The following is a 15579-nucleotide window of genomic DNA, read 5'->3' as shown; positions in this document are numbered from 1 at the left end:
CACACACACACACACACACACACACACACACACACACACACACACCTGCCTTGCTCTCCTTCATGCTGTGCCACAGGTATTTGATATTCATGGACTATCAGCACGGAGCTGCAGTGAGACACGGCGGAAAAAGTGAGTGAAAGAGGAGAGTGTAGGGGGGTGGAGAAAAATCGGAGGAACAAAAAGAAGGGGGGGACAACAGAGGGGGGAGTGGTAGAGAGAGAGAGAGAGAATTAAGGAGCTGATGCTTAATGTAGTGATAGAAGTAAGGGAGGAAAAGGGAGAGAATCACAGTATGAATAAAAAGAGAGAGATTATCGTGCTACAGTAGGCAGCCAACAATGCTGCCCACTTCCCCTCGGCCAATTACACCCTTCGCTGCCTCCCTCTCACACCCCACTCCCCCCCACCCCCCCTTTTTTCTTTTTTGTAAGAATAAAAGAAATCCCCTCGGGTGGCTCTTTCAGACGCCATCAAATCGACAGGTTTGTTTGGCCAAAGTTGAGCTCGCTATTCGTTTCATGGACTGCAGTGAAGGGAAGTGAGCTTCCAGGAGAAGAAGAAGAGTGTAAATGAGATCGACTGGAGAAGAAGACGACGAGCGGAGGACTCCTGAGGGTCTATTAGATGAGTGGGAGAAGTGGGGAGGGGGGAGGCTCGTTGGCAGAAGGCTGGTGAAAGGAGGGAGGGAAGGAAGCACATAAGAGGGTGAGGCCAATGAAAAGAGGAAATGACAGGACGCAGTGGGAGGGAGAGCTGGTCGCCGTGCATATGAGAAGACAATGTGCATCCACACGAGTGTTTTTTAGGGTAAAATGATGCGGTGACAAAACCGTGCTTTTACAGCCAACATCTGGTCAGGAGTAGGAGAGTCAACTTGGTAAACCTCTAATCAGTCCCACCCACCCCCGTTCTGTGATCCCCCACTGTGCGTTAAAAGAATAAAATAAAAATAATCCCAGTCCTGTTGTCGGCCAACTGATAACTGGAGTGATAATTCGGCTTCCAGCTGCCACCTGTTGCTCAGACAACAGTATTTCCTGTAAATCGTCCATCTCAACGTCACTGACCATGAGGGAGAGGGAGATTTTGGTTATATTAGTGTCGAAGGCAAGAGGAGGAAAAGGGGGTCAGAGTATGAATAAAAAGGCAGAGGCAGTTGGGGTTTAAAAAAAAAAAAACCCGAAGGAAATAAATTATAGCACCGTATGAGGAGACAGGTGAAGGAGGTGGATAAAAGGGAAGATGGAGAGAGGGAGAGAGGTGGCGCCGTCTGTCTCCTTTTGTGTTCCACATGGATTCGTCCCTTTCTGTCGGCCTTTCATTCACACTCCCTCGCCTCGCTCCGTCATTGTCACGCCGCTCATTCTTTTCACCCTCTCCTTCCTCGCTCCCCTCGCCTTTACCCATTACTCCTCTCACCTCGTTTCAACTCTTCTTACTTTGAGCTTTCTTTTCCTCCCTCGTCTTCACCCTCCCTTCCTCCCTTCCTCCCTTCCTTCCTTCCTTCCTTCCTTCCTTCCTTCCTTCCTCGCCATCGTGGATCGGGTCCCGAATACGCCTTAAATCGTTCTTTGTTCAAAAAGCGGGGCTGAACAATTAGTAGTATCTCCCATAATTACTACAAATAGGCTAAAGCTGTGTTTCTATACTTTCGACCCCTTTTTAAAGTTTCTCAAATCCTAATGACGTGTTTTTGCGTCGCAAAGCGAGAAAAAACCCCCCTCCGATCCTGATTCTGATGTAAAGGAGATAATTCATTCAGCTTCACTCATGGCATTATCCATCTTGCCGTGCCTCATATCAGTTAATAGACGTCCTATTTTTAAACTTGAATGACATCACGTATCGGCTTCGCCGATCAGTTGTAATTTTGAGTCGTTCCAATTCATTTCCCGTTTTCTCATTCGAGGATTATGTCGTCGTTAGTCACTTTTTTTTAATTGGCCTTAAATTCAATTCTGGGCCGATCGAATTGGACTCGAATTGGATTCACGTCGCCCGACGCGTTATGGTTGCTCGGCTCTTCCCGTAAGGCGTCGCCTTTGTATTTAATTACATCTCAGATATTTAATCCAGGTAGCGTTCGTTTGGTCTTTATGAAACATGCACTCTTCATGCTCTCCTCCTTTATCTTCATCCTTCCTTCCTCCCTTCCTTCTGTTCCCTCCCTTTCCCTTCTTTTCTCCATACATCCTAGTTTTGCCCTTCTCTCTCTCTCTCTCTCTCTCTCTCTCTCTCTCTCTCTCTCTCTCCATCCCTCCCTCCTTCGTTCAACCCAGAGCAATTCCATCTCTCTCCCAGCAAACAAAGGGAGCTAATGACATGCTGACACCGAGCCCGATGATTGAATTCATTAGGCGTGCACAATAATTGCCAGGCGCGAGTGTGCGCGCGCCCATCTATTCAGAGGACAGCTGTCAAATAACAAGCGGGAGAGAATAGCTTTTTATTGTTGAGCTGGAAGAGAGAGGGAAAATGAATATAGAGAAAGAGTGGGAGAAGCACCTGTTGTGGAGGGGAAGGGAGGGAGCGAGGGAGTGAGGGAGCGCTCAGCATGTCAATTAGGCTGCTGTGTTCATGCAGCAAGTTTACCGCCTGTGTGACGCGCTCGGTGTCAGGATCCAGGTGCACGGTGCGGCGGATCTGCTCTTCTTCTTTGGGTTGCGGGCGAGCTTCTGTCTGAATTCCCTTTTTCTTTTTTTACTTTCTTCAGGGGAAGTGTGTTCAAATCTTATAAAGATGAAGATCAAAAAGGGCTGATTTGAGTGTTCATTTCGGCTTCGCACCCCAAAACTAAACTATGACGTTTGCCAATTAAGGATGAAAACAATAGTAAATCATACGTAATGCAGGTGAATATTTTTAATCCAGATTAATTGCCCTCCGTGATATCACGCAAGACAGACGCAGGCCTACAGATATGAAATGAAGCGGCGGGTTTGTATTTTCATGTTCCTGCAGCTGCTTCACAGTAAACGCTCTCGACCGGCAGCCTCAGGCCTCGCTCCCCTTGTAATACGGTGCTGTTTCGTCAGCTAGAGCGGGTTGCCCACTGGTTTGATTCCCGGCTCCTCTCGTCCACATGTCTAAAAAAAAATAAAAAAAATAAAACGGAATTGTACCAGCAACTTGTATGGTGGCTTTCTGCTGTTGGTGCGGGACCTTGTGATTGGGTCAATGAGAGGCCACATTGTCAATGCTTTTGGATGAAAGAGCCACATAAACGCAGTTAATTTCCCACCAACTTGAAACGCGGCGTGTATGGGAGACATTCAGTGGAGCTACGAATGGTTTTCGATGGAAACCAGCTTCAGGCGAAGCACCAGACGCCAACAACACCGACTGCATCTGTTGCATACGCACACGAGGGAGCTTCCCATATTGCCTCATCACGTTTGATCTTCACATTGCCAGTGCTCATCACCCCGCCTTGCTTTGACTGTTTTCCCGTTACCGATTCACCGAACGACGCATCGCACCCTGATTCAGATCAAACTCCCCCCCCCCCCCCCCCCCCGCCCCCCAACCCCCTCACACACACACACACACACACACACACACAATTTGATCTGATAAGTTCCTCCAAAAGTTCGAGCGCTTCTGTATTGATGAAGCGCAGCATTGTGCCGGCCTGATTAAAGGAGATAAGTCCGTGCCTGCTTGTGCTAAGTACCTGATTTAACACTTTGGAGCGCTGGTCTGTTTAACATTAATATATCTGATGGCGCTAATGAGCTCGCACTCTGATTCACCTCTCTGCTATCTGCCCGGCCGCAATTTATATGCAAAGGCTTTTCATTAACCTCAAGTGGCCAAATGGATGTCTTGGTATCTATTGGCCCTTTGGCTGACCCACAGGAGGCTGATGTGTGTTGTTGCTTTAGGCTCAATTAAATGCACGCACATTGACCTGTTTTCAAACTGTAAAATACTGAAGATTGCTCCGCTGTTGCTGCTGATTCAGTTATTAATTATGTTATTCTAGGTTCAGTCTACGATATGTATCCCTCTTTATCTTTTGTCTTTGACCCCCTTCCCTCCCCTCTTCCCACAGAAGACAGAGGAGGACGAGTTGGTCCTGACTCCAGACGGGACCAGGGAGTTCCTGACCTTTGAGATCCCCCTCAGTGACTCGGGCTCGGCCGGGCTGGGGGTCAGCGTCAAAGGCAACCGCTCCAAGGAGAACCACGCTGACCTGGGCATCTTCGTCAAATCCATCATCAACGGCGGGGCGGCCTGCAAGGTACGATGCCGCATTAATAGAGGGCTTTGAGTGGAAAGAAATAATTTTAAAGTGTGGCGTTTATTCTTCTCAGAAACCTTTTATTCATTTTTGCTAGCTGCTCCAGTTGTGATTATATCAGTCCAGATGTTGCTGCCTAACAAGCTTTACGTGCATCGCCTCATCAAATGATCAAATAGAAACCTGGACAACATTCACATGCATCATTGATTAGGTTCTATTTACCAAAGAAAATGAGACATTGTTAATTTTACTGCATAGTTTTTCATGGTGTATTTATGTTTTATTTTTTTATACTTTATGTAAAATGAGCATATCATTCTGTCAAAGATGCTTCTGAATATTTTTTAGAAAAAAACCCTCAGAAAACCATGATGGAGATGGGTTTGCCTTTTTTTTTTTTTTAATGGTAGCTATAGCAAATAGCACCACCATTAAATTCCTATTTGTTGCTTGCTGATCTCCGGTGTGTTCATGTAATGTTTATCTGAATTACATGTGAGGGATTATTTTCCTCTTCTCACATTGATAAAGTGGCCCCTCTACTCTCCTCACCCCCCACCACCCCCCTCTCCCCAAATGGGCCCCCAGTGCTACCGCATCCTCTGCGCTCTCTATATTTATGCCCCTGCAGATCGGCACTCACCAAAGGTTGAGTGTGCATGAGACGGCACGCACAGATGCTTAAGAGAAACACATCTTAAATGTGATGTTACCAGATGCCAGACTTTATAGAGCAACTTCACACCTCCTAGAGACATTATGTCTCAAGTTTGTTCTCTATTTATTTTGCAGCAAGTTTGTTTTACCCGATGTATCGTCCTTTATATTCTAGATAAGTCCAACCTGTCGCACGCACACACACACACACACGCACACGCACACACGCACACACGCACACATTTCAAAAGGTGATAAATGGCATTAAATATAACTGTGGACACTCTGAAAGTGACAGAATGAAAGCGAGATGTTTGAACGCCCTCCACATGCCCTTGGCAGGGAAAGGGAAGTAAAATGACTTTGAAAAAAAAAAAAAAAAAAAAAAACTTCATATGTGATCAAATCTCTTAACGCAAAGTGCCCGAGCTGTGTTCAGTCGCTGCCTGTGCGACAGCCTCTTCGACGTGATCGCTCTTCATACAAACAAGCTTGCGTTGACGGGGAAATAATAATAAACTTAAAAGCACACTTCTCTCCGTAAGAGATTAGATTGCGACTCGAACTCGAGTACGCGAGTCTGATTAGATGAAGGTTATTGTTGAATTGGAGCTTTTTATTCATCACACGTTTGGGGTAAAAAACACTCTGCTATCAAGAGAAGAACCCGCGGCCTCCGTCGACTGTACTGTCGTTCAGAGACTCAGTTTGGGTCTCAGTGGGCTAAGATTTGGAGAGGAAAGAACTGACCACCATTTCCACAGGGGTCCCTTGATCTCCCATCTCAAGAGCTGTAAAGGAAAATGGGTTCTAAGGGAAGCCACGAGTCTCCCCTTTGCTACTTAATAATAATCCCATGCAGTTTGGGTAAAAAAAAAACATGTATAAATGTGCTATTTTTGCCCGTTCTATGCGTGGTTTATTAAAATATTCTTGCACACTGAGGTCCCTAAACAGACTTGGTGACTGGAAAGCTGAGGCTCTTGATTCGAGAGCCTTGACGTCAGCGTCTAAAATGACCTGTTGTGACCTCTGGGATGGTGACGGCCTCATGAATCAGAGAGCACTCAGAGCATGTTTGGCTCTCCGAGGTACATGAATTATTACATGAGGACAGAAGTGCTCGACATCCATTCTTTCAGGAATCTCCACATGTCAAAGGTTTTGTGAGAAATTGGCAAAAGCGTTTGCCACCAAAATCCGTGTCTGATTTAATATAGAATATATACAATTCTGTTTATGAACTTACACTTATATTTTATTGAATATTTAATAATATGAGATTGAAACATTTATTAATATGATTTTTCAAAAAGCATAATTAAAATGATCCATTAAAAAAATGTAAAGGATTTTTTTTAATGAATGCTCATTTTAAATGTATATATTTTTTTAAAGATCCCACGTACCCCCTGGAATGCTTTCATGTACCCCCATTTGAGAACCACTACTCTAGGTCTGGGTCTCTTTATGTGGTATTTTGGAACGATATCTCAAGTGGTCAAAAATGGTAAATTGTTTCAACCCCAAAAAGTTGCTGCAACAATTTTATGAGACACAATGGATCAAAGTGAACTTCATACGCTTGCATGGCCTTTAAACTTTCAACATTTCACAACAAATCACAACGTTGATTACGGAAGAATTGACTTGCCGAGCTGCATCATCAGAAATCCTCAGTTCCTATCTTTCAGCTGGTTTCCACCACCTCAGCGTGACATAGACTGCTGATCTGCTTTAACCCCTAAAGGTTTTTTTTTTTTTAAACAAAAGAATGTGCTTTCTTGGCCACCAACAGGACGGGCGGCTGCGAGTGAACGACCAGTTGATCGCCGTCAATGGAGAGTCGCTATTGGCCAAAACCAACCAGGACGCCATGGAGACGCTGCGCAAGTCCATGTCAACGGAGGGCAACAAACGGGGCACGATCCAGCTCATCGTGGCCAGACGAGTGTCCAAAAGAAACCAGGTGAGGGCCGAGATGAGAGGCGGAGCGGATTGAGTGATGATCACATGACGAAGGATATCTAATTACAATACGAGATATATATACCTCAACATTAGTCAGATTAATACGATACTCTGAAAAAGACAAAGTCATTTCAACAGATGTCTCATCACCGATACCAGAGCCATATTATCGTTGGCTCTGCATGATATTCATTTACTGAATGTTATTTTTATTATGAGAATAATAACAGTTACTGTGTGTGTCTGTGTGTGTGGCTTGAAAAGAAAAAGATACTATATGTATCTTTTCTTTCTATTCTGTATGTATCTTTTCTTAACGTTCTATTCTGCGTCGGCTGTTTTTAGTTTTGTCATCACAAATGCCACGCATATCTAATTCATATCAAATACCTTTCATCAAACGTGACGCACTGCGGTTGTCTCTGAGCATATTTCGGTTCAAAGCGGTCGTACCGATGGTTTCAATGTGACTTCCTGTAAAATCAATGAATAAAAAAAAACAACTCAATTGACACAGCTGTCCTAAATAAAGGCACTTCTGTGTGATGCCGCTTCAATAAGACCCGTTCTGTGATAAGTGTGCGACGCATCCCAAAAGCAGAACCGCTGGGAAATACCCAATGACTGGTTTCATGAAATAAAAGTAAGTAGTCGGGTCACGGTAGTTCAGCAACTCCTTCCCACGCACGCTCTCCTCCCTGGAGGCAGCTGGAGGGAGAAAAAAAACCAGCATGGCTGCCAACGGAGCTACACAACTTTTAGTTCTCCCTCTCCTTCAATGTCATGTTTTTACATTCTCTGTACACCTTGGCCTGTCGCCTGCTTGGATGAGGAGGCCGTGGCTGTGGGTGTGTGTGTGTGCACGTCTGTGTGCATGCGTACGCCTCTGGCACTGCCTGGCTCTCCTTTTTCCCAACCTGGTGTGTCAAAGTTTTGATTTCCCCTCGGCCCGTCTGGTAATTGAAAGCGTGGGCTAAGCCTGGAGGTGTGTTTCGTGCACTCGTCTTTGTGTCTGCGCTCACGCGCGAGAGTGTGTAGCTGCCGCTTTTTGTACACCCGCAACCCGCTTATGCATGTATGCATTTTGTTTTCAAGGATCTCTCCGTGTGTTCGTTTGCAAACAGATACCCGCTGTGTCTGGGCCGCACTGCGGCCTTGTCGAGGCAGCGAGACTCGGCAGACGGCGCGGCAGATGAATAAAATCTGAGTCAATCTCTGCTCCGCATGCCGAGCCCGAGGCGCGGCCCGAGGCGGTCCAAGAGTCTGGCTATTTATAAGAAGAAAGGTGTCCCAGACACTCGGAGACGAGGGAAACAACAAGTTAATGCACTTCAAGACGCTGCCCAGGGCTGAGATAGTCAGGCTTAATTTCCTCATAACCCGCTATCCATAAAAAATGTGTTCAAATTAAATAATACTTCATTACCACGGGGATGAAAGCCGTGGCTTATTTTAACATATGTTCACACCCGCTGACATATGGCTTCCAATAATCCTGTATTTACTTTCGTCTCCGTCCCCTTGACGGACGATCTCGAAATCAATCTCAAATGTTTGCCCTTTTGCATTAATGTCAAGCCCGACTGCTCCAACTCCTTCCTCCGTCCACGGAGAAACGCCGTTTGGCGCCCGGCGGAGTTCGAGACCTTCCCGGAGCTCAATCACCAGCCTGAATATGCAACGAGCTGTGCGGCTTGATTTGTCGATGCGACTTCGGTACGGCGTTTCAGCTCAAGGGGGGGGCGGGGGGGCCCTCGGTCCGGCTATTTCATTAACTACCTCATTGAAAGTCGAGATGTGCCTCACGGCAACAGTCACGGCACCATATGGCGACCTTATGAATTAGTCGGTTTCCGTGGAAGATTGGTCGCATCCGTGTGTGGCTCCGTCAGCTGCGACAGAAACACTGGGTCTGAAACCGGAGGTCCCTTTTTGATATCATGAGAATGCTCAACTACATTCATTCATTTGTATTCTGATCTTTTGAATTTTGAAGTACTTGTAGCTCGCTGTAGTATTTCCATTTCGGTCTCCCGTGTACTTCCACACTTTATACTCCAGGTACCCGTCACCTTACTGTGTATGATTTCACATCTACATCTTACGGTTGTACTCTGTGAGTTTAGGAGTCCATATTGTCCCCCTAAAACATTACGATATGTCACTGGGTCCAGTGTGCTTTGTGTTGGCGATGGCACCGATGGCCAGTTATCTTCATGGCGAGAACTGTCGTCGCCCTTCAGTAATAAATGCAGAGACCAAAGCAGATCAATACGGTCAACTTACACATGTACACACACACATGCACACACACACACACACACACACACACACACCTTCTCAGGCAGTGGCTGGGTGTTTATGGGTGAGGGGGCCAGCAAATGGTCTATTTGTCCAGCAAACCAAGAGAATGTCATCACGTGTCCCCAGGGGAAATGTCGAGATGCTAGCAAGCTAACAACCCCCCAGCCTATTGGAAATCCATGCTCATTCATCATGGTTATCACGCTGCTAGCGTGGATAGCCGGCCTTGTGCCCATTAAGCGCTCCTTAGCACGCCGCTAACATGTCTGCGTATAGATCTTGGAGGACTTTTTGCTGCAGGTTAAAGTTATGCTCATGTACAAAATATCATTTATTCTTTTATCAACCCGAAGGCCTGTGTGCCTGGTCAAAACAGACCCCAGAACAGCGTATAAAATCAGTTTTTAAATGAGGAATAAACGCTGCAGTGCACAGCCAGAGAAGGAACTATTTAAAATAAAACATGAATTACTCTAAACATGTCCTCCCTCCCTCGTTCAGGAGACACCGGGGAGTCCGCTGGGGGGCAGTCAGCAGACCATGAACACCTCCCTGGACGACCACGAGCGCCGGATCTCCCACTCCCTGTACGGTGGCCTGGAGGGCCTCGACGACAACCTGATGCCACGGCACGGCATGATGCCGCGCACGATAGGTAAGAGAGAGAAGAGAGTGTGTCTGTGTGAGAGAGTGAGAGTGTGTCTGTGTGAGAGAGAGAGTGTGTCTGTGTGTGAGAGAGTGTGTCTGTGTGTGAGAGAGAGAGAGTGTGTCTGTGTGAGAGAGAGAGAGTGTGTCTGTGTGTGAGAGAGAGAGAGTGTGTCTGTGTGTGAGAGAGAGTGTGTCTGTGTGTGAGAGAGAGAGTGTGTCTGTGTCAGAGAGAGTGTGTCTGTGTGAGAGAGAGAGAGAGTGTCTGTGTGAGAGAGAGAGAGTGTGTCTGTGAGAGAGAGAGAGTGTGTCTGTGTGAGAGAGAGTGTGTCTGTGTGTGAGAGAGAGTGTGTCTGTGTGTGAGAGAGAGAGTGTGTCTGTGTGAGAGAGAGTGTGTCTGTGAGAGAGAGTGTGTCTGTGTGAGAGAGAGAGAGTGTGTCTGTGTGAGAGAGAGTGTGTCTGTGAGAGAGAGTGTGTCTGTGTGAGAGAGAGAGAGAGTGTGTCTGTGTGAGAGAGAGAGAGTGTGTCTGTGTGAGAGAGAGTGTGTCTGTGAGAGAGAGTGTGTCTGTGTGAGAGAGAGAGAGAGTGTGTCTGTGTGAGAGAGAGATAGTGTGTCTGTGAGAGAGAGAGAGTGTGTCTGTGTGTGAGAGAGAGTGTGTCTGTGTGTGAGAGAGAGAGTGTGTCTGTGTGAGAGAGTGTGTCTGTGAGAGAGAGTGTGTCTGTGTGAGAGAGAGAGAGAGTGTGTCTGTGTGAGAGAGAGAGAGTGTGTCTGTGTGTGAGAGAGAGAGAGTGTGTCTGTGTGAGAGAGAGAGAGTGTGTCTGTGTGTGAGAGAGAGAGAGTGTGTCTGTGTGTGAGAGAGAGAGTGTGTCTGTGAGAGAGAGTGTGTCTGTGTGAGAGAGAGAGAGAGTGTGTCTGTGTGAGAGAGAGAGAGTGTGTCTGTGTGTGAGAGAGAGAGAGTGTGTCTGTGTGTGAGAGAGAGAGAGTGTGTCTGTGTGTGAGAGAGAGAGAGTGTGTCTGTGAGAGAGAGTGTGTCTGTGTGTGTGAGAGAGTCTGTGTGTGTCTGTGTGAGAGTGTGTCTGTGTGTGTGAGAGTCTGTGTGTGTCTGTGTGAGAGTGTGTCTGTGTGTGTGAGAGAGAGTGTGTCTGTGTGAGAGAGTGTGTGAGAGTGTGTCTGTGTGAGAGAGTGTGTGAGTGTGTCTGTGTGAGACAGTGTGTGTCTGTGTGAGAGAGTGTGTGAGAGTGTGTCTGTGTGTGAGAGTGTGAGTGTGTGAGAGTGTGTGTCCGTGTGAGAGAGTGTGTGTCTGTGTGAGAGTGTGTGTGAGAGTGTGTCTGTGTATGTGAGAGAGTGTGTCTGTGTGAGAGAGTGTGTCTGTGTGAGAGTGTCTGTGAGAGTGTCTGTGTGTGAGAGTGTGTGTGAGAGTGTGTCTGTGTGAGATTGTGTGTGAGAGTGTGTCTGTGTATGTGAGAGAGTGTGTGTCTGTGTGAGTGAGAGAGAGTTTGTCTGTGTGAGAGAGAATGTGTCTGTGTGTGTGAGTGTGTGTCTGTGTGTGAGAGAGAGTTTGTCTGTGTGAGAGAGAGTGTGTCTGTGTGTGTGAGAGTGTGTGTCTGTGTGAGAGAGTGTGTGAGAGTGTGTGTGAGTGTGTCTGTGCATGTGAGAGTGTGTTTGTGTGATAGTGTGTGTCTGTGTGAGAGAGTGTGTGTCCGTGTGAGAGAGAGTGTGTCTGTGTGTGAGAGATAGTTTGTCTGTGTGAGAGAGTTTGTCTGTGTGAGAGAGATTGTGTCTGTGTGAGAGAGTGTGTGTGTGTGAGAGTGTGTCTGTGTATGTGAGAGAGTGTGTCTGTGAGAGAGTGTGTGTGTGATAGTGTGTGTCTGTGTGAGAGAGTGTGTGTCTGTGTGAGAGAGTGTGTGTCTGTGTGTGTGAGAGTGTGTCTGTGAGAGTGAAAGAGATTAGCAAGCATTTTTGTATCTGTGTGTGAGAGCTTCTCAGGCGTACGGACAGTTTCCATGCGTGTTGCGTTTGAATGATTGATGGGACGGGGTGGTGAAGATGTTCTACACTTTCACTTTTTCTGCTTAATTATTTGCAAGCCGGTCGAGAAAAGGTTCACAGAATACCTTAAATGCTTATTAATGAAGCAGAGTTGCTTTTTTAAATTTTTTATTAGCTCCTACCAATTCCTCCAGCCTCATTATTCAATGCAATATAAAGTGAAAGTACGAACTCTGTTTCCCTTTCATGCAGATTGGTTGACATGGACACCGTTTTGTTGGTTCAAATGCACACGCAGGAAAAAAAAAAGGTGCGTTATGACTGACAGACGTGTTAATAGGTGAAGTTCCAGCACGACGGCTGTGATCATCCATGCTTAACAAACAGAGAGGGCTCATAATGAGCGTGCAGGGTCATGGGGGGGGGGGTGTGGGGGAGACTGCTCAACGCTGGCAAACGAGATTGTTGCTAAGACGACCAGAGGAGCTGATTTTCTGCGTGTGCAAGTCCAGTGCTTTAAAACTGTCCTTGCTGTATGGAGTCAGTAAATACAACTCGTGATCAATACTTTTTTTTTTTTTATTGTCGATTGATTTGACGATTGTCTATAACATTTATCAGTAAATGGGGAAGAATTCCCCAGTGTAATTTTTTATTTTTCACAACTATATTCAGTATAGAGCAGTATGAAAACATTTTTTATACATACATAGATATATGTATCTATATCTATATAGATAGATATATTAAATCTTAATTTAGCAATTTAAAAACTAACTGTTGCTGCTCTAGAATACATAAAAATAACTATCAAATGTATAGTAGAAAATGTCCGCCACAGTGCCTGGAAAGGTAAAGAAACACCGTTACCAGGGCAACATGACCAGGGCGCAGAGATTAAATGACGGATTAAGTGCAAAAGTTGTGATTGGTATCCGTCCCTCTGCCCTCAATCTCCCCCGAAATACAATTTAATGTGGATGAGTTCTACGATCGTCACGAGGCAACGGGGGCAGATTATACGAAACACCGAGGTCCTGACCTCGACTGACCTCACCCCACCTCGGTGTGGTCGCAGCGTTTTTGGGGACATCCATTTGTCCTCCGATGATTAAAAAAAACAACCAAAAAACGGATAGCATCACTTGCTGCTTTTTGATCCTCGCGTTGCGTGCACTTCTGACCTCGCTGCGAAATTGGTGAAAGCTGAGCGGCCTGTTCCCTCCGATAGGTCACCTGACCTCAACCCGCTGCAGCGCGACGTGCACTCTATGATTACTAACTCGCACGGGAGACATTCCCCATGCTTATTAAACACTTCACCTGGTTTATTTTTATTTTCCCTCCCCCGACCACCAGAAGGGAACGTTTCAACCCCATTTTGTCCTGCAAAATATTTTGACTCCTGCGGTTTTATGTCAAAGTGAGATTGGAGAGTTTGGGGGGGGGGGGGGCGGCGGCGGGATTAAAGCTATATGGGAACCGTTGTGTTATTTGCCACCGTGGGCAAAGAAAAGAGGATAAAGGCCAGTCAGCTCCTCACAGCTGGTTGTATAATATGAATCGTGGAGTCATGCTATTTTTTTTTTATTTTTTTTTTCAGGAACGCACATATGATTAAATTCATTTCAGAAACTAAGTTTAAAAACCCCAACAACTCGCTGCCTGTCTAGATACCACTACAATTAGCAGAGGCTCGTGTGCGTGTGGGGGTGTGTGTGTTTTCAGGGGAACCTTTTAAAACCGTCATGCGTGTGTGGTCCCGAATCGACTGCAGGCAGAATGCACCGGCGGATTTATTGTTCCCACGTGCGGAACCTTTTTTCTGCACGTTAATAAACGCTGTGATTCACACGATTTGTGTCGTACAAAAATAAATACCACAGAGGAGGGGGGGTGGGGGGGCTGGCTGCAGAAAAATGACTCTCAGCTGCCGCCGCTGCTCCGAGACCGGCGGTCCAAGTCTGCAGATGTGCTTGGCAGCTCCCAGATGTGAAACGTGTGTGAATACAAAGCACAGCTTCTTCGCGTGTGTAGCAAGCTTCCCTTGAATATATACAAAGTGTTTGTGTGTGTGTGTGTGTGTGTGTGTGTGAGGGCTGTGGGGTCTTTCACAGTTGCTTTGAATGAGTCTGTTTTCTGTGGTGAGGGTACCACTACACATAAATCATGCATTAAGGCTTTCTTAGACGACATCATTCCCATTCGGAACGTATCGTCGTGCACGTTTTCGGATCGCCACCCGGCCCTCCGAGGCTCGGAATATTCCCCGGGATGAGAGACGGCGACTTAATTATTCCTTCAGGCCGATAGCTTTTTTCCGTCCGGCGCCCCAACGGCAATAACCTCCTAACTAATTATGCAAATAGACCCGAGACGAGACAAAAAGAAGAAGAAGAAGAAGAAGAAGAAAGAAAAAAAAAACCTGTGTTATCCTCACCTCTCGTTATCTGCATTCTCATCTGGAACATCTTTTCATCCCCCGTCTTCCCTCCTGGACGTTTCGTGTTCCCCCTTTTGCCCTCAAGCGCCCAGTTGTTTAGCACAAAAAGCGCCTGATAAGAGCCTCACCTGGAGAATCTCAAATAAAATGCCACCTATTGTCAGAGATGATTGCAGCCACTCGGGAGGGGGGGGGAGGAAAGATGACGTGTTTTTCTGTTTGATTCTGTGTGTGTGTGTGTGTGTGTGTGTGCGCCCTCTCCGTCCACATGGCAGCGCTTTTGTCGCTGGCGGATGGCTGCCCTCGGGTGTTGGCACAAAAACAAAGAAGCTTTTTTCTTTTTTTCTCCTCCCCCTCCTTTTAGTAGACTAGTGAGTTGACAGATTCATTGGCTTTCTACTCAGTGGCTGCCAGTTGATTGTACTGCAGTGATTCACACTGTGACATTGATGGGATTCTCAGTGTCGCGCATTGGACTGCTTAGGGAAATGGGATTACGTGGTTGTTTGTGTGTGTGTGTGTGTAAAAGGTGTGCGTGTGTGTGGTCAGAGAGAGAGAGAGAGACAGGGGCCCTGCTGTGTAAGAGGACTCACCCGGACTCCCAAATTCTCAGCGAATAACAAAAAAACGTAGCAGGGGGGCTGAAGTCACACACACACACACACACACACACACACACACACACACACACACACACACACACACACACACACCACTGTAACAGTTCAGTTGGTGCAGTAAAGTTGCTATGTTAAGGGCGCGCACTCGCACACTTTTACGGTTGTATCCAACACACTCATAGTGTGTGTGTGTACAAATGTAAATGTAAACGTGTTGCCCCTCACAACATAAATGTGTATTCTATAAATGTGTATTATGACACAACAGTCGGTGTCCAAGGATGCAAGTGATTGATGGCGAGAACCAAACCAAGTAGTCCTTATTTTTACAATGAGTTTTTCTCCAGTTATAAAACAAAAATAAAAATGTGCCGTCCAATAGGACTCTACTTATTCAATACCGTCTCTTTAGTGGAGTGTGGATAAATGGGATTATGTCACCGTTTCAGAGACTGTTTTGTGTGGCATTCACACACAAACACACACACACACACACACTTGGCACAAGCTGCTTTTTTTTCTTCCCAAAACGGGGTTAAGAAAGTACAAAGTGCATTAATGGGTTAATTTAACTGAAAGGTCACGTTGTAACTCCTTAGTATTCAAGGGCAACTAACAAAGCACAGTGACCGATGACTTTTTAAACTACCTCCCCACCCACCCCCCCACCCCCCAGTCCCCCTTTCCCCCTCCATTCAGC

At 46.3% G+C, this 15579-nt stretch overlaps 1 protein-coding gene across 6 annotated transcripts in view; it reads left to right on the top strand.

Annotated features, from left to right (window-relative positions):
- The window catches only part of LOC117746238 (partitioning defective 3 homolog), a 181566-nt gene that overhangs the window by 94617 nt on the left and 71370 nt on the right, over positions 1 to 15579 (top strand). For all 6 annotated transcript variants that reach the window (XM_034555254.1, XM_034555253.1, XM_034555252.1 and 3 more), the window contains 3 exons: positions 4058 to 4246; positions 6705 to 6875; positions 9683 to 9836. In XM_034555254.1, coding sequence (XP_034411145.1) covers positions 4058 to 4246; positions 6705 to 6875; positions 9683 to 9836 — 514 coding nt within the window. The remainder of the gene's footprint in view (positions 1 to 4057; positions 4247 to 6704; positions 6876 to 9682; positions 9837 to 15579) is intronic.

The sequence above is a fragment of the Cyclopterus lumpus genome, chromosome 17, assembly GCF_009769545.1.
Source record: "Cyclopterus lumpus isolate fCycLum1 chromosome 17, fCycLum1.pri, whole genome shotgun sequence".
NCBI lineage: Eukaryota > Metazoa > Chordata > Actinopteri > Perciformes > Cyclopteridae > Cyclopterus > Cyclopterus lumpus.
Note: the sequence above shows the minus strand (reverse complement) of the source record. Positions and strands in the feature narration are given on the sequence as shown.